The 18,771-nt window shown below is 49.6% G+C and overlaps 1 protein-coding gene across 2 annotated transcripts in view; it reads right to left on the bottom strand.

The window, feature by feature from the left end:
• FBXW8 (F-box and WD repeat domain containing 8) overlaps positions 1-18,771 on the bottom strand; it is a 133,807-nt gene that overhangs the window by 13,099 nt on the left and 101,937 nt on the right. For both annotated transcript variants that reach the window (XM_045296761.1, XM_045296760.1), the window contains exon 8: positions 6,163-6,290. In XM_045296761.1, the coding sequence (XP_045152696.1) occupies positions 6,163-6,290 (128 nt within the window). The remainder of the gene's footprint in view (positions 1-6,162; positions 6,291-18,771) is intronic.

Below are 18,771 nucleotides of genomic sequence, written 5' to 3'. Positions count from 1 at the left end.
CTCTAAAATTGACTGTGGTGGTAGTCGCACAACCCTGTGAACTCATTAAAAACCACTGAGTTTTACAATTTAAATCCTGAACTGTATGGCATGTGAATTTTCTCTCAATAAAGCTGCTAGAAAATTTTACAATGTGAGAACCTGGGTAGGGAAGACTGTGGGTTTGCTGGTTCACCCAGTGTTGCCTTAGCAACCCAGTAACAGGCTGTGTGCCCTTACCCCCAGCTCTTCTCCTGGGTGGAGCAGAGACAAGCTTCTCCAGGAGAGGCCCCTGATTTCACTGAGGATGACAGAGGGAGAAGCACCTCTGTCACCAGCCCCGCTTGCCAAGGGCAGTGTTTCTTGAGATCATTTAAAAGAAAGGGGGGGGGGGGTGTTCCTAATCCAGCCGAGATGGCGGCAGCCATGGCTGCACATGTCTCCTGTGATTACATCCCAGACCTCTGGACAAAACCCACACCCCCCGAACTGCAAAAGTGAACAAAGGATTAAGGAGAGCCATACAGAGGAGGAGTCCCCATCTTCCTCTCTCTCAGGGAGCCTTGGTAGCATTTGAGCTAACCGAAAGGTAAGCAGTTCAAATCCAACAGCTGCTCCCTGGGAGTCGGACAAGGCGGTCTGCCCCCGTACAGGTTTACAGCCTTGGAGACCCTTTCCGGGCTGCTGAGCTCTGTCCTACAGACTAACTATGTGATGGCAGTGGGCTGGGCTTGGGGGCCTTTCTCTCCAGGCTCTTCCCTGAGAGCGAGGCTTCAGTGCAGACAGCTAAGCGGTGGTGCTGAGCTTACACCAAGAAAGGCAGCTGCACAGTCCAGCAAGTGTGCCCCACCCCTTCTGCTTTCTCCTGGGGTTCTTTGCCAAGAGCAGCCACAGAGCTGCACAGGGGTAGCAGTGCCGGCAGGTAAAACTTAGAGCAAGAAACGCCCTCTTTGGCCAGAGGGCCAGGTAAAGGGGTCCCTGCAGACTGCAAAGGTTAGGAGTTCTCAGGGAGGGGCTCCTGTAACGCTGACATGACACACACACACATCCCAGACTCACCCGGAGCTGTGCAGGGCAGGTTCAAAGCAGTCCAGCGAAAGCCACGCGAACAGAGCCCATTGGAAACCACTGCCGTGCCTTGGCCTCGCACCTGGGCCGCAAGCAAGGCACTGACTTAGAGCCTGCTGCACACAGAGGCTTTAGAAGTGGAGCTGACACTACAATTACTGGCCTAGGAAGGCCAGGCAGACCCTGCAGCCTGAACCTAACTAGGGTTGACTGTTTCAAATAAGAAACAAAAACTTCCCTGTGGATGATACAAGGGTAAGTCAAAAGTACTGTTTGTTTCAAAGCCATAGAAACCTTCCCTAAGGCAGAAATACCAAATTGTGACGCTCTGGTGTAACATCTCCTCCATCGACGGCAGGCACTTCTAGAGGTGGTTGGCCCAGCTCTCTGCCCTTAGTTGATGCCTGTCAGGACGGCAGTTCTGGCATCCTGAAGGGTCCTAAATCAGAGTCCTTTGAAATGGTCTTAAAGTTCTGGGAACAAAGAAAGTCTGAAGGGGCTTCAGGATGAATGAGGTGTGGTTCCCCCAATGCAATTCTCCGAGGGCAGCCCCTGCTGCTTGGCTGAAGGAGCAGGTGCTTTGCTGTGATGGGAAAACTCTCTTTGCACAACTTCTCTGGTCTTTTGTTGTTTTCAGTTTTCTTTGAACTCACAGGAAGCCCCTGGGTTCTGTACCCTCTGATGGTCTCTCTGTCCTGATGGTAACTGGCCCAGAAGTCCCTATTGTGATGCGACCTTTTGTTAAAGCCACCTTAAGAAGAACAACTGTATAGTTGAGAGAAATTGTCTACAGCCCTCCACTGACTGCAGAGACGTGTTTAATCACAATCTGGCATAAACTGTGCGTGTTTGAACTGGAATCCTAGTACCAATGTTGTACTTACCTTTGTATCACAGGATCCGAAGTATGCGCAATATACATCCACGATGTCCAAGAGATAAGAAAAAACAAAACACAACTGATGCTCAATGGAAAAGAATTTACATATGAGGGGTACCTCCCCCCCAAAACTATGCTCATTTGTTTTTGTGATGTGAGTTGTTTCTCCACCAGGTCAGACGTTAATCAAGCTTTCTATTTAGAGGTTCTGAAAAGATTGCATAACAGTGTGATTAAAAAAGGCCTGATTTGTGGCAGACGGGGGACTGGTTTTGCCATCGCGACAATGCACCTGCTCACACAGCCATCTCAGTGCGCCAGGTTTTGGCTAAAAACAGCATGCCTCTCTTGCCCCATGGATCTGACTCACCTGACCTCGCTCTGTGCAACTTCCTTTTGTTTCCACAAATGCAGAGGGACATGAATGGACAGCAATTTGACCACGTAGAAGAGGTGAAGGAAACAAAACCATAACAAGGAGGTGTAGTCAGCCATCCAAACAGATGAGTTTGAAAAATGTTTCCAAGAATGGAATCTCAGATTTGACAAATGTATTAAGTGTCATGGAGAGTACTTTGAAGGTGATAGGTTGTTTTGTTTAAAAAATAAATACATTCATAGTTCTGGGAAAAAAGTGTTAAGTTTTTTTTTTTGGGGGGTACCCCTTCATATGTCAGCCCTGAGATAAATCATGTCTCGGGTTTATCAGCCACCTGACGCAGCTCCTGTCACTTTCTTCTATGGCATAAAGGTACGATGGAATGGAGAGAGTGGTGGTGTTTTTCTCATCAGAGCAAGAGAGACTAAAAAAAAATTGAATAGTAAATATAGAATCCTATATCTAAAATAAAAAAAAATCACTAGATGGGCTCAATAGCAGAATGTAGGTGACAGAGGAAAGCCAATAATTATGTATCCAATCTGAAGAACAGAAAGAAAAATCTGTTTGGGCAAGATCATGACTGGCATGTAAATGACTGGGGTGCAGTCCCAGAGGAGAAAGGATTCATGCAGAAAAATATTTGAAGAAATAATGGCTGAAAAAAATCTCAGATATGATGGAACCAAAGAGGTCTACACTTCCCAGTTATTTTTGAGGCGCTGATTAAAAGACTCCAAAGCTACAACGTGAAACTGTTTAAAGAAAAAAAAGTGCATCTTAGCATGTATTTAATACCGTATGCATTTTATTCTAAGTACCAGGCCCTGCCGTGGTTACGTAGAACAGGCTCAAACACCCAGTCCTAAGGCCTAATGTTAATGCCCATCACCCCTGTAACATTGACCCAGTTCTTTCCCTGGTCTCCATCCTAATACAAGTCTTGTGCAAAAACCACGCCCGTTTTCTCCCTGCCATTCTACAATCCTTTCCTCTCAGGAGAAGAAAAACCATAATCTCACAATTTCTCCTCCCTAAAAAGTGAAACGGCTTGCAAAATTCCACCCATGTTTGCAAGCTACAAATCCAGCTGATCTCCTTGCTTTAATGAAGACTTTACTCAGTCTCCATCTGGGACAGTCTTATGTATCTTTAGGGTCCATTTCATTCTCAAGTTATTTATAAAGTACTAAGAGACTATAGTGGGAATTAAGCTTTTTTAAATAAAAACGGAAATCTCCAAGGTTTTGTGGCTTTTTCTTTCTCTTTTCCCCCATATCAGCCATTACAGACCAGTCAAGGACATACTTCTTTCCCAGAGTTTTCACCATCATATTCCAGCCTTTACTCCCGTTTCTGAAATGAAACACACAAGCCTGGGCACGCGTCTTCAAGCAAGCTTACGCATTGCTATTAAGCTTTTGGAGAGAAAAAAAGCTTCCCTCTACCACATTAAATGTTTCAATGCCATTTCTTCCTTTTTCCAAAACAAAAAACCCCAATAGATTAACACCTGTGTTTTCAATGCAAGTTACTGACACTGATATTTTGATTCATCAAGAGCAGCCTCATATGAGTCTGGCCCCAGTAGTCTGTGTGATAGCTAGCAAGCAGCCGCAGGGCAGGCCCTGATTCATGCCACAGCCTGACCACCTCCCAACTCTGTATCATTCATCTATTCGTCTCACCCATAGAAACTGAGGATTTGAAAAAAACAAAACAAACATCATATTTCCTTTTAAAAAAAAAAGGCTTACCATGGACATATTTGGACTTCAAAGGACCAGAGAAGAGAAGCCAGCCTCGGGGAGAACCTGAGTCCAGAGGGAACAGCCTACACAAGCTATGGCCGTATCTCCCTGAGAGAAGGGATAGAACGTTCCTGCTACAGCTCCCAACCCCAACAGATGGACCCGAACAGGGAGGCCAACAAATATGGGCCAGAGCTCACATCCTTAGAAAAGTCCAGACGTACTGGCCCAGGACAGCCCCAGAGACCCTCGGAGAGACTCTTGACACCTGGAACCCAAACTCTCCTCCAAGGTCACCTTTTGAGCAGCACACAAAATGAAGGGCAGTATCCACACGTACAGGGCTGTACCAATGAGACATCTGCTACAGGAGACCAAAGTGTCAGCGCCGACAGGACACGGATGGAACCACCAGAAGGCAACGGGAGCACCTTGACACACTGGAAAGCCTGTACGTCACCCCACAGTACGGCGACCAATTCACTACGCAAACAGGCCTCCAGAACACACCGAGAGTTTTTTTTTTAAATGATCAGAGAGCCCTTTGATAGTAGGCGCCTTTAGATCCTCTCTGGCAATAGCAACAGAACTAGGCAGCCCTGCTCCGACCACACAGCAGGCAGTCTCCTCGCTGGGGAGGCGATCGATGTGTGGCTGGTCGTGGGCCTCTTGTTCTACTTGGACGCTGTGCTTGGAGGGCTAAGTGGGGTAAGTGATGGAGCCCTCCTGTGAGCCTCGCGTGCTCCTGCTGCAAGCAGGCTCGGAAGCAGACTCCACATTCCTCAGCCTGTCCCTGTGGATGTCCCCAAGAGCCCTCTGCAGCACCCTCCAGGAGAAAGAGCAGCCGCCAGCTCCCTGGGGAGGATCCTGCAGACAGGCGTAGACCCTCTGTGCAGCTCAATCTGGGAAACAACGATGTAGGCATCAAACTAGGTGCACAGACTGGTGTCTTCCCTTCGCCGTGCAGTATGTGGGGGGCGCTTATCAAGCCTAGTGGTTTGCTGCTGTTGGTGGGTTTGTCGTTACGGTTGGTTGTTTAAGACAAAAACTGCCTGCACATGCCCCCCAAGGAGCTCCACTCTCAAGCGTCAAGATAGTTGCTCCTCAGGAGGGCGAGAGAAAAAAATGCAGTGGTTATCTTTTTGTTCAAAGTGGGGAGAGTAGCTAGAGGGGTGGAGGTCGGGAGTTGAAAATATTATTTGACAAAATAATTATTTTTGCAAGCTGCCACATTGGCGGGACAGAGGTCTGGGATTTGGCACAGAGGAGTGCCCGCCTCACAATCTGATGCCCACCACTGAGCAGACCACCACCTGCAGTGCAGGGCCAGGCACAGGGGAGGGGGTGCCACAGAGCCTGGCCTCTAGCCATGCTACCTCTCTTTGGGGCATTGGATCAGACATGGCCGATAACCAGCCAAAAAAGAAAGAAAGAAAGGAAAAGAAAAGACAGAGGCAAGGGGGCAGGAAGGGAGGGAGGGAACCCAAAATCTGGACTCTGAGGGTCCTTTTCAAACACTTTAATCCTTTCGTGCTGATGGTTCCTGGAGCGTCCGTGGCTGGCACTGGACCCTGTACCGGGAAAAGCCGACTCCCTAAGCCAATGCGTTAAAGAGGAGACTGCTAATCAGCTAAATAGAAACTGGAGTCTGTTCACATGCAGTCTCTTTTTTTCCCCCATCACCAGAGGGACACCACAGTGTTCTGAAATACACTCTTGACATCATTTGGCAGGCAACCCTATTTTGTTGAACATGATTCATCCCTTAGGTTATTGTTTTTAATATTAGAAAGTGAGCTTTTAAATGCCAAACAAATTTTGCAGCAGGGGGACAAAAAATATTCCAAGTGGTCTCACTGGACCTTCCACCAACTGCGTCCACCAAATGGCTTAAAAGGAAACCTTCCCAGGGTGCTTCAGAAATGAGGCAGAGGCCCAGCGATATGCAAGCGTTACCTCATGCCAGACTTTGTTCTTCGAGTTCACAGAGGCAGTGTTGACGGACTCGGGCGGAGCTCGAGGTGGCTCGAGCTCTGGAGTGCAGCAGCAAAGCCTCTGCAGAAGCTGGGCGCTGCGACAAAATGCTGCTGCTGGCTCAGGCCTACCTCCTGTCCATGTTGCCGCTGACCATGAGGCTGGGAGGACTGTCTCGGAGGTTGACACATGTGAAGTCACCAAGCGCATTCCCCAGCTTCGAGATGCAGCGTTCCGCTTCGAGACTGCACACCAGGATCTGCGGGAGGAAGCAACATAGGGGCTATTATGTCAGTACCGATACCACGCCTGCACCTTACGCTTTCAGGGATGGGAATGCCACCTGCCACTCGGCTCTTAGCAAAGGTGTTCTGCTCCTCAATGCCCCAGGCCTTTCCAGGTGAGGGGTGGCCAACCTGGGTGTGGGGGTTCCATAAGCAGCCAAAGAGTTCCTCAGGCCATGGTGCCAACACTCTCAGAGAAGACCGGAAAGAAACATGTACAATGGGACAGTTGGTATCCTGGCTGTGGCTGGCTGATGTTTCCGTTATTTGCATAGCAAAAGAGGTCTGGAATAAGGGCTGCTGACAGCTTCTGACTGGGATCGGATGGGAAAGCTACCAGGAAACTTGCGGGGGAGCCACCTGGGGTCCTCCTTCTGTCTCCTCGCTGTATTTACACCACGGGAAGAGGAAGCCAGCAGACGACACCCACACACCCAAACTGAAGCTCTTCCTGTCGTTTTGTCCACTGGCTAATTTTACAAAGTGCTGTCCCCCATGTACACATGAAGGTGAATAAGAAAGGGGGCTTCTCTCTCTGGGCAGAGCTTCCCTGCATTGGAGCACGTTTGTAGTGCTTTCCAGCAAGAATTTAACACACACACAAGCCCAATCCATATGGAGACAATGTAAGGTTCTGTTCTGCTTTTGATTACCAATCTTCATACTTCAACAAACACTAAATGCTTAGGATTATGGCTGGAAGTAAGGACCTTACTAAGTAATTGACACTCTCACCCCCAAAAAGATTAGTTAAAAATAATCAAGAACAAGTGGAAAGTGGGTGTTGTAAGAATGATGAAGTCAACATATGTACTAAAGTGCTGGGCACATATGATGTATGTACAGATTGTGATGAGTTGTATGAGCCCCTAATAAAATGATTATTAAAAAAAAAAGAGTGCCGATGTCACCAAACTGAAGCGTTTCCCTAGCATCAAGTGCTTTCAGGAGAAAATGACCTTCTCTGTCTTCGTAACCCTACAGTTGAGTCAGCTGTCAGGGTGGAGACCCATCACAGTGTCAGCACACGCTGCCCACAGGTGAAGCTCTGGCCACGGCTAGCAGCAAAAGCAGCTTCCAGTGTGAGTTAGTCATTCTTGGAAGCCAGGAGCTTCCGAAGGGAAAGAGGGCTGCGTTTCAGGCTTTCAAATGCCTTGCCTTACCCCATCAAGACCCTGGAGGACCAGCTCTAATGCAGCTGAAAACCAACGGTTCTGCCCTTGAAAATTTCAATAATTCTAAAACATCCAAAATAAGATTCTTCTTCCAACTGAGAATAAGGGAATCATCAACCGTCCTCACTACAGTTAATAACGTGCTCACATAAAGCCCGCTCTCCTGGAGAGACAGGGAGTGTGAGGAGCAGACTGCTCTGTCCCTCTTCCCGATCGGCACAGAGGGTTGCTGGGCGCCATGTTTTCTCGTTTATAATATACTTCAGTGCCTGTTGCAGGAAAGGAGGCTTATGTAATCAGCAAAATGCCGCCGGTAGGTACAAGAACTGAAATCTGATACTGATTCGGATTTTCGACAAGTTCTTTTTTGATAGGGGGAGGGCCCGTTTCTGAGTGATCTATTGAGCCCCGATCCCCTGCCAAAAACTAGCTTTCTACAAATTCATCATAAAGACATCGGAGTTCGGAGTCGGGAGTCAAGTATCTTCTAGAATGTTTAATAATTCAACGAATCAGAACTATCCACAGAGTACCTTTACCATGACGGTTAGTTAAAGACCACAGAGAGTAGAAAATACATTACCCGTCTCAGAGGCGGGTCTTTCCATGCTACAAGTCCCCGAACGACCTTTACCATCGCTCCCACCTCCCTCCCGCACTCTCTCTCTTTTAATAAGGTTGAGCAAATGGGACTTCATTTTATCTGATTGCCACAGACTAGTGAGATTAATTATTCATGTGCGCGCTCTCCCTCTTGTTAAGACCATGCATTAGACTAATTTTTCTCTTTATTGCTCTAGTTGGGTGAGTCTCGGTCCGTGGCCACTTGACTCGCTCTCAGAGGTGCACGGCGAGGCTGGAGAGAAGGAAAAAACTACCCGTGGCCAAAGTCCTGGAGACAATGCTCGGCACTAATGTGACCGCCAAATCAATAGCTGTTGTTGGGATGTTTGTCTTTAAGTACTAAGTATACGTTACAGAGGAGGTTAAGTAGTGATTACAGAGCAAAATTTTTAGCGGGGTTAGATGTTTCTTGAAGAATTCTCTACAGCAACCACACACGGTTCATCTGGCAGGACTGTGCAAAGGTGCCTGCATGGAGCACAGCGTAGTCACACGGCGCTGGGGCTTCTCTTCCCCTGGGCACATCGGACCAAACGAGCAGTCTGTTTAAAAAGAGCTTCGGGAGAAAGTTCCATGATCCGCACCCCCGTCTCCCCCCACTTAGAGACCTTATTTTCAAAAATCCCAGTCTTCCATGTTTAACTCGCAACTTTGTAGACTTATTCAGACTTTGCTGAAAGCTTTGATTTCTAAAGTCTCTTCTTCTAATTTCAAATAGGGTACAAGCTTGTACCACCGTCCATTGTAACAGAGTGGCAGCCTGCTCCCAGAGATAGCCAGTTAAGGGTGGGAAGGGAGGCCCTCGTATAACTTTCCAGCACACGCTTGTGTGTGTGTGTGTGCGTGCACACACACATTTTCTGATCTCTGCGTGGGATTAACGTTCTGAAATACATTTTCCCACAAAGCCACATGTCTTGAGAGTTGGTTTCTTGTCAGGACCTATCGATTGAGCTTGTTCCTAACGCCTTTCCCTTCCTCCCCTTTAAGATCGTGTTCTTTTTAATGACTGCACACTATTTCTCTGTGAATACATAATTCCACATGGACATCTACCTGGTGGTTTATCTTTTTTTATAGAAAAGAAATACTGCTGTAATCCAGTCAACAAATATTTATCAGTCATCTAAGTCCACGGCCCAGGAATGGACAGGGACAACCATGATGTTGGGCAGCTTCAGCCTGTTGCCAGTGGAAACCACCCCCCTCTTCACCAGCTGGTGCACGGCTGCCAGGTGCCCTGCTCCTCCATCCCCGAGATGTGCTCTCTGCGGAGACCCACCACCCAAGCGTACAGCTATGTTCTGGTAGCGGGTGTCGTGAGCACTAAGGCAGCTGCACAGGGTCAAGGAGGAGGTGGGAGTCACAGGCCCGACAGCAGGGAAGCATTAGCAACGTCCCTGGTGCGGGCAGGTAGGGCTTGTGACTTCTGGGTGACCGGGCCATTTAGCGTGCCCAAGCAAACCTGGGTTTCACTCGACCAAACCCTGAGCAATGGCTGCTGTCCTCTAACGGGGCGAACTCGGGGCAGGCCCACTTTCCTCCTCCACCGGTTCTGAACTAGACTGAGCACTTTAAACTGATCCTAAACCAGGGCTGGACATACCCACCCAAGTCAGCATCTGCCTGTAGTATACAGCAAGCACAGGAAGAGAGGATCGAGCCTTGCAGGCCCACATGAAGGGGATCAGACACCGGACAGACGGAGGGCACAAACTCCGTATACGCTTTTCCTGCTTCATTGTACCGCCTGGTACTCATCTAACTGGCATGATGCCAACTACCACCACCTGAGCTACTGGCTCTCCTCCTCCAAAGGGTCATGGGGGTGGTCAGAGAGCGCCCTTGCAAAACTAGAGCATTTTAACAGGCGTTGTGGATTAGCAGACAGCGTGAGCATCAGCCTCCACTAGCCCGAGACCAGGAGAACTGACGGCCACACCACGACTGGCCACTCTGCTTGGGATCACCAGAGAAGATTCTGAGGGGGGGTGGGGGGGCCGGACTGAGGCGCAAAGTTCAAAATCAGTACAGAAACCAGACTTACTGGTCCGACAGAGACTGGTGGAACCTCTGAGACGAGATCCTCAGATACCCAGGAAACAACAGGCTGGCCCGTCAAGGTAACTCTAACACCTGTGCAGTGAGTGAGCCACGCGGACCACAGGAGCAGCGCTTGTCCCAAACACAGCCCCGGAGGCAGGAGGGACAGGAAAGAAGGGTGAATGGAAACAGGCCGGGGGAGGAGGTGGTAGGAGGACAGTGACATGGAGTGGAGCTGCCACTAACGTCATGAAACAAAGCACGCAGACATTCTTGAAAGGAAAACCTTTTATTGTGGTTTGAGTGAACGTTTAGAGGGCAAATTAAATTGGAGAATTGAAAGAAAAAAGCCAACAACAACAAAGACCACCAGACTTGTCTTCTGGGTTTGAAATGGGTAGACACCCAAAGGAAGAAAGACAGCATTTGCTGTTCAACACTCAAAGAAATAGAGAGGCACGTGGATCAATGATGACTTGCTGCTGCCAGTTTTAAGGGGGGAGTGACGAAACCACAGGCGAAGCTTTCCCAGATCGGCGCCGAGGCACCGACAACAGGCTTGGGAAAGAGTGGGTGGCGATTCCTGGACATGGCAAAGTCTACCACATTTCTTTTCAGATTCCTAGTAATAATTCCCTTCCATGGCTACCACAAAGGAGGGGCTTCACAAATTTTGTGGGACACTCACAGGGTCTTTTCGTTCTATTTCTATGAACTTTTTGAAGGTGCCCCTCCCGCCCCCTGCACAGTGTGCTCTTCTGAGAAAGGAGAAGTCCTCAAGGCCAACGTGGAGAGACGGCGCCAGCACCCCCATGGTGGCTCCTGCTCCCGCCCAGTCAAGGTCACTTTGTGCTCTCCGCTTCTTGTCATCACAGGTTTACTACCGACATACTTCACCCAGTGCTCCCTCGCCCTGCACTGCACAGCGTCGGCCTCCACGAGGGCAGAGCTATCATCTCAGGAGCCTGAATTTAGCAGGTCAGGCGAGCACCTGGGAGGGGCACTGTTAATCCATACCATGCCAGGGGTTGGAAAGTAACTGTCCTTGACTCATGAGACTACACGCTCCTTGGGGCGGACATCTGATCATTCAATCAGCGTGAATAAGGGCAAGTGGCAGGGACGGTGCGAGTTACACCTTCCCGGCATCTGGCTAAGTGCTTGCGTTGATAGGTGGCTGTGCAATGTGGCTGAGGTGCCATGCCAGGCACACTCTCAGAGCTGGTACAGAGTCTGAAAACACACGGTCGATCACTTGAATTTTTTTTTTTTTTTGGTTGAACACATTCCCCATAATCCTAGATGTCTCCTCTTGCTGCCGACTTGCACAAAGGGAATACGTCACTCTATTCAAAATAGAAGATGGTCTCACAGCTCTCTCTCTTGGGAATGTGCACAGTCTGGATGCTCTAACACCCAACTGTACCGAGTCCTCAGGCTCCGCTTCTGACAACAAGCAGACTAGACTGTCTGAAAGCCCTCCCGTTACAAACGCTGAGGATGCTGGGGCCGATTCATTCCGTCAGCCAGCAGCATCCGTGTAGCACATATTGTTCAACTCGCATGGTTAGCTCAGTGCAGCCAGCAAACACACAGGATCCAGAAGCGAAGAGAGCACCAACCAATGCTTGAAAGGTGCAGAACACACGCAAGCCCGGGGCTGCCTGGGGCATGTGCCAGCACCCTGGAGCCTGGGGCAACGGGGCAGCTTGGGAACAACACAGAGGGGAGCCTCAGAACTGAGATCTCCGCTTGAAGCTGGGGTCCATGAAGGGATACACTGATTCAACTAAACGCAAGGAAATGAAGAAAGCAAAAACAACATTGGCAAAGAGAGAACCTACTGGGAAATGTGTTTGCCTCTGCCCCGGTTGGGCTTGAGGTCAGAGATGCTTGCCCTAGAACCTGCCGTCCCAGTTCCACCCTCACAGTGCAGGGTTGGAACTGACACCACCTTCATTTACGATGTTTTCACTGTCCCTCAAGGTACCTGACAGACTCTTTGCAGGTCTCTTTGGAGTTCTACAAATTAAGACCAACCAAATGTGAGTGTGTAATTTAAAAAGGAGCGATTCTGAACTTTGGGGGGAAAGACGCAAACTTATGGATACAATCAGGCGGAGCAGGCCTCATAAGCATGCTGACAAGGTTCCCAGAAACAAGAGCGGTGTGTGGGGCAAGAGGAGCCAAACTGTTGAATGTGCAGGGGGGAGTATCAAAACAAATACAAGGGAGCGTCAAAAAGTTTGAGGAACAGGAAACTAAATGAGAACAGCATTTTCCATGAATTGTTTGAAGCTCCCTAACATGTCCAGAAAAAAGGCAAGTGAGGAGACACATAGGAATGAGACAACCCAAAGGCAGCATGTGTGAACCAGAATATAGCTACAACAGGAATGAAGGTGAGCTTCAAAACGCGTGTGGGAAAATTCCATGATCCAAAAGCCCATTTTTCCGCCAGGTTTCTGAACCATCCTTGGATGTTGTTCTAACACAGGGAAGCGAGACGGAGGAAAAGGGCCCTTTCCAGAGGATGCTGGGTGAGATCTTTCTACAATCGAAAGAAGCCTCAGAAATCTCAAGCAGGATATGTAAAAATGAACCCACACCTAGACGTAAGATAGTGAAATCTCAGGAAATCAAAGACAAAACCAAGCCCACAATCGAGCTGATTGCGACGGCTCCTTGGGATTTCCAAGACTGCCGCCTGTAGGGAGCAAACCACCTCCTCGCTCTCCTGCAGATCGGCTGGTGGGTTTGAACCTTGGACTTTGTGGTCACTGGCCTAACGCTTAGCCCATGGTGGCATCAGAGCTTTTTAATTAAACGCCAGAGATCACAGAGAAGACCAAGGGGCAGAAAGAGAAAGTGAGTTCTAAGGAAGACAGACTGATAGCCAACTTCTCAGTAACATCAATGGAAGTCAAAATCATTAATATCTTCAAAGGCCTGTGAATCTTAAACTAGTGTAGAATAAAAAAGTTCATTCTTTTTTAAAAAAGGAAAATTCTTCAAAAGCCTGAGGGAAAATAACTGTCAGCCTAGAAGCGAAGTTGCGTTTCAAAGACTGAGGATGAAATGAAGGTGTTTTCAGATAAGCCCCCCTGAGAGCACTTTGGCCAACAGAACTCCAACCAAAGGAGCTTGTGCAACATGGGCCTGGGGGATGAGGAAAACCACTCCAGAGAGGCGGTCTCGGCTGCTGAAAGGCCGAGCAATGCACTCGTGAACGTACGTGACAGTACACAAGTGCCAACCACAACAACAAAGCAGCATCAGGCCGACTGGGAGAGCGAGACCATCTGGGTGAAATCCCCCCACGTGGAGACATGAGACCCCTGGAGGGAAGGGTGCTTCGCTGGATGCCTATACAATGTTTGCCACAGAGGAGGGGCTCAGTGCCTTCAGTGAATCACTGCTACCCACCTCTGCCTGCGGGTGGACTGCACTGCCTACCGGGGCATAGTAGTACATGGGTCTTACAGTAATGGTACATTTCATGCACACAAACAAACATACGATTTGCTTTCTACAGTACCAAGTACTTTGTGATTTTTACCACCGCCAGGTACAGTTTGATTCAGCACAGACCCTGAAGTACAAGATGGTAATGCTCAGCTTTTCTGGTTTATGTTTTTAATAAGAGGCATGAAAGGAGACGGCGTCTAAATCTTCGGGGTGGCATCTGCTCATGTATACAACCCGAGCCATTGTGACCTGCCATCCACATGACCTACAAAAACTGCAGTCCAACTACAGACACGTAGCCTCTGCAGATCTGTCTTCACAAAGCCAGGCGGGCAGCCTCTATCAATTCACAGATGAGCTAAGATTTTGAAAAACAAAACAAAACAATGATGAGAAAGACAGACAACTGGAGAGGGAGGGAGAGCCAGTGAGAAGAGTAAATCATACACAAAACAGCCAATTAAAAAAAAGCAGTTAATATACATGAATAATGGATGTCTGATTTAAAAGCAGTTTACTCCGATATGATGTAATTTTTGACAATCAGCCAGAGAGACTATTTTGTGAGTCCCTGCCAGAGATAAGTCATAGCACACGGCTGGGTAAGGCGGCCGTCTCTGTGAACATGTGGAAAATGACTTTCACCGCCCTCCCAGAGGTGACTTGCTGTTGGCAAACAGCAACTTGCCACTCAGGTGCACTTAGCAGGAGTGAGCAGGAAGACGGGGAGTATGGAGAAAGGACCTGGGCACAATTGGAGGGCCCTGCAGGCTGGCACCCCCCTAACCATTTCCATGACATGCATCTGGCACAACCCCCACTCAGATTTAGCACAAAGGGAGAACCCCGGGCTGCTTTCATGTTTAAGTTTTAATTGGAGTGACAAGTCCACGAGGCCAACATATTTCAGGGACGGGACAGTGCTGCTGAGCATTGCCAGGCACTGGGTGGGCAAGGACTGTGCCCGCTGCCCGCCACCACGTGCCAGTGCACCTGCAACCCCCGCTGTTCCAGCACTGGACTCTTCTCGGGGAGGCGTTGCCAATCACTGCAGACCCTGCCAACCGTTGGGCTTTGTGATGTCGGCAGATGTTTACAAAGGGCCAGCGCAAAGCCAAACCAACACCTATTGTGACCCAAGCCTGAAAGGACCCAGAGATCAAGAGAACACAGGCCCCCAAATCAAGCAAAACCACCCCAAACAACAAAGGAACGGGAGAGGCAGCTGGGCCCCCTGTACGGAGTGAGCAGGCCACAGCTCTCGGCTCTGCCTCGGGGATCTGCTGCTTCAACAAGGACAAGACACAGAGCCACACAGTGCTGGTCGCTGGTCACATACACACCAAGAGGAAGGTCCAAGCCAATGAAGGGACTGCAATCATGCAGAGGTGTAACGGGCCGCTCTGCCATAGCACAGAACACAAGCCCTGGATCAGCACCTCCCAAATATTAGCGACATGTGACCACTGTTCATCGGTTGTGGTGGAGTCAATTCTAACATGCAGCTACAGCGAGCAACCCCGCCTCTGTCTGAGTAGAACGGCCCCAGTTTCCAAGCAGCAGATCCCCTTCTGGAAGCAGATCGCCAGGCCTTTATTCCCAGGCGCCTCTGGGTTGGGACGGAACCACCAACCTGTTGACTGGAAGCTGAAAGCTTAATCATTTGAGTTCCCCAGGGAGCCTGAGGAAGAAGGCTATCAAAAAGCTTATTTCACAAGGAGGACAACTCAGGCTCCAAACGACACACAGATTGTTTCAAACTATGGGCAACTTATGTAGGTTTTTTTTAGATGAAAAGATGTTCATACGTGACTCTCTCTGTGAGCCTTAATTCACTAGCTTTGTGAGGGAAGTTTAGAGAACCACCCTAGTTTCATTATAAACTTTCTTCTGATAAGCCTGCAGCTTAGACTTGGGCCTCAAGTTAGACTTGACAGAGGCGTAGAAAGCAGTAGACAGGCAGTGTTGCTAACATCAAGTCTCTGGAAAAAGAGGCACAGGAGGAGACTGGGCACCTGCAGAGAAGGATCCGGCCCTTTGCTTTGGGCAAATAGTCCTGCACTGCACAGCACCCTCAGGACTGGAGCACAGCACGTCTATTCACACTGCCCAGTCCCCAGCTAGACCACGGGTAACGTTACTGGGGATACATCGCTGTACAGGCAAAGCCTGGGGTAACAGCACAATAAAGTGCACAGCTGTCTCAGAAGAACCACATTTCATCACACCATAGTACACAGCCCTACCTGCAGCCACACTGGTCAGGACACAGCTGCCGACACAGCTGTCCCAGTCCCAACATGCAGAGCTAACAAAATCCACGAGGAAGCAGCAGGCAGGACCCAGCTATTTGTAGCCCCGGGCTAATAATGTCTGCTATTGTGTCACAATGCCTGTTCCCGAGTGCCCTCAAAAAGAAGAAGAGCTGATACCAAATGCTCAAGTAGAAAGAAAAGGTTTTGAAAATGATGATGGCAGCAAATGTACAAATGTGCTTGATGCAATGGATGTATGGATTGTGATAAGAGCTGTCAGAGCCCCTAATAAAATGATTTTTTAAAATGATGAGCAACTTTGGGCTCTCTCTGGCTGGCACAAACCGTCTGTCCTAGACTACTAACCTAAAGATGGGCAGTTAAACCCACCCAGTGGCACCTGGAAACCTGCTTTCCTAAAACTGGAACCTAGGAACTGTGATGGGGCAGCTCTACTCTAACACATGGTGTAAGCCCAAGCCAGCGCCCACTCCATGGCTGTGGGTCTCCTAATCACCATAGGGTTGCCTCATGTGCAAAACAGTGCCAAGATGGGATGTTCCATTTGCTCCCCACAATTCAATAGGGTGGCTAGCTTGGTTTTACTTAGTTTACATGCAAGGAAACCAAGACCTTGGGAACAGGTCAAACCACTCACACAGTTACCGAGTTTTGGAGCAAGGTAGGTGGGCTCAAAGCCCAGGCTCCTTACGTGTCTGTCTACTCCCTAGTTCTCAGAGAGTGGGCTCAAGAACCCAAGACATGCACCCTCCGGGGCCCCACGCCACTCTTTGAGCCTGCATCTCCACGGGCAGGCCCAGAAGCTTTACTTCTCAGGTCCACTCCCCTCCCTTCTTGCCTCCTGATGGCTGCCAAGCGGTGTAGGAAACAAGAACTGTCACACCGGTGGTGCCGTGGTGCTGGGAGGAGCGATATCAGCATGCAGGACTTAAGAGCCTGTGTGCTCTCTGCGCTCCGAGCAGGGGACTTGGTAAGACACAGACAGACGGACAGGAGGAGTCAGCACCGCCCCAGCCGGGCTGGAACAAGGAACTTGTTTAGAAGGCCTGGGACTGGAGAGCTCAGAAGTGAGATGGGTGCATGACACCCCCATCCCCACCCAGACAGAGTCTTGACGGCCAGCTGAAGACCTTATTATCCACAGTGCAAGACCAGCAGCCACCAGGCTGCCCAAACCGGAAATGCACCTGGAAGACAGGTACCAGCAGGTGGTGCAAGAGCACCAACATGACCCGAAGGAGTGGGACAGGGCGGGGCAGGCAGAGGAAGGGGTCCTGGGGGCCTTCCTGCCCCATAAGGCCAAACTCAAGGAGGAAATGTTTTGCAGCACAGCCAGCATCTTGTGAAAGTTAGTGTGCATGACGCAAGGAAGCCTCAGACTCTCGAGAGGGCACCCAGGGGAGCCTGGTGCGAACCTAGGAGAGGTCTATAGGTACCGCGCATGCCGCTGCATTTGGGTCCTCCAGGGTAGCCCCACCTCCCATTACAAATGGCCCTGTCCTCGCGGGCCAGGGGAGTGGCCTTTGGTGCGTAATACTGTCCACCAGGCTGGGGCCTCACTGGAGACAGCCTGGGCCTCGCCCATCCTCCTCCGGAGCCCACTCACTGGGATTGTGACCGCCCAAATGTGGCCTACACTGGAGTCTGCCTTTGCCCACCTACAAGACCAGGTTGACCCTGTAAACCACAGATGGAGGGAAAGAGAAACGGACTTGGTGAGGACTCACCTGCACCTCAGGAGTTGATGTTAATTCTGATAACCCCACTCTAACACCGTGTCTTTCTGAAGACTGAAGTACATACTGAGGAAATGAGTGAGTCGTATACGGAAACACGAAGAGCAAATGTTCTCTCATTTGTAGCATCTTGTTAGTCTGGCTTAATCTGCCATGAGCATTGGGGAAGAGGAAAATGTCTGAAGTACAATTATTCTGACATCCTAACTTTATTGACCACCTTCCCCTGCACACGCCGCAGCTAAAGAAAGCTCTCATACTCCTGCAGGGGTTTCACTTCCAGAGCCAAGGCAGACATATCCAATAGGCCGCTCCTCTCCTCCTCCTGGCTCTTCACTCATTGCAACCAACTTTGAATCCTCACTCAAGTTGGGGCTGCTGGGGCAGCACCAGTTTCAGCCACAGCCACTCCAAGCTCACCCTCTCCCTTAGGTGTGGAATAGGGAAGCCGTCAGAATAAACATTCAGCCCCCAATAAAATCTGAGCTTCATTTGAAAGTCCAAGGGGCAGGAGTGACTACTGGTGACTTTTAATTTGAAAACACTATAAATATGCTGTTTATACTCGACTATAAGCCAAATTTTTTCAGCATGTTTTTAATGCCGTCTTTGTGGTGAAATTAGGTGCCTCGGCTGATATTCGGGTTGGCTTATATGCGAGTATATACAGTAGTTATTTTTTAAAATCGATGCAAGTTTTCTAAGTTTTGTAACGACAAAAAAATGGAAGTCGTGGCACCAGCCTTCATCCCAAAATGACTTGGCATCTCCGTTACCAACTGCAGGAGTTCTGCACCAAAGCGGGACTGGTCTGCACACCACTGCTCAAGGAGATGGCGCTCATCTAGCCCCCAACGCTGTCGGGTCTGCACAGCCTGCTGCCCTGGCCTCACCCCAGCAGCTCCCATCCAGCCCACTGCCCCTGGACCACCCACCCTCTCTTCCAGTCTGTGCTCCAAAGCTGGTGGGGAGGGGAAGGAGGAGCCTAACAGAGACTGAACATGCAATGCGCACTGCCCTATTGTCTGAGGCAGCATCTCCCATACTTCCCAAGGGCCCAATGCGCATTGCCCTATTGTCTGAGGCAGCAGCACCCATACTTCCCAAGGGCCCAATGCGCATTGCCCTATTGTC

This window comes from Echinops telfairi, unplaced genomic scaffold (genome assembly GCF_000313985.2).
Source record: "Echinops telfairi isolate 266 unplaced genomic scaffold, ASM31398v2 ScPeMD7_7412;HRSCAF=8450, whole genome shotgun sequence".
Lineage (NCBI taxonomy): Eukaryota > Metazoa > Chordata > Mammalia > Afrosoricida > Tenrecidae > Echinops > Echinops telfairi.
This window is presented reverse-complemented; position numbering and strand designations above follow the sequence as displayed.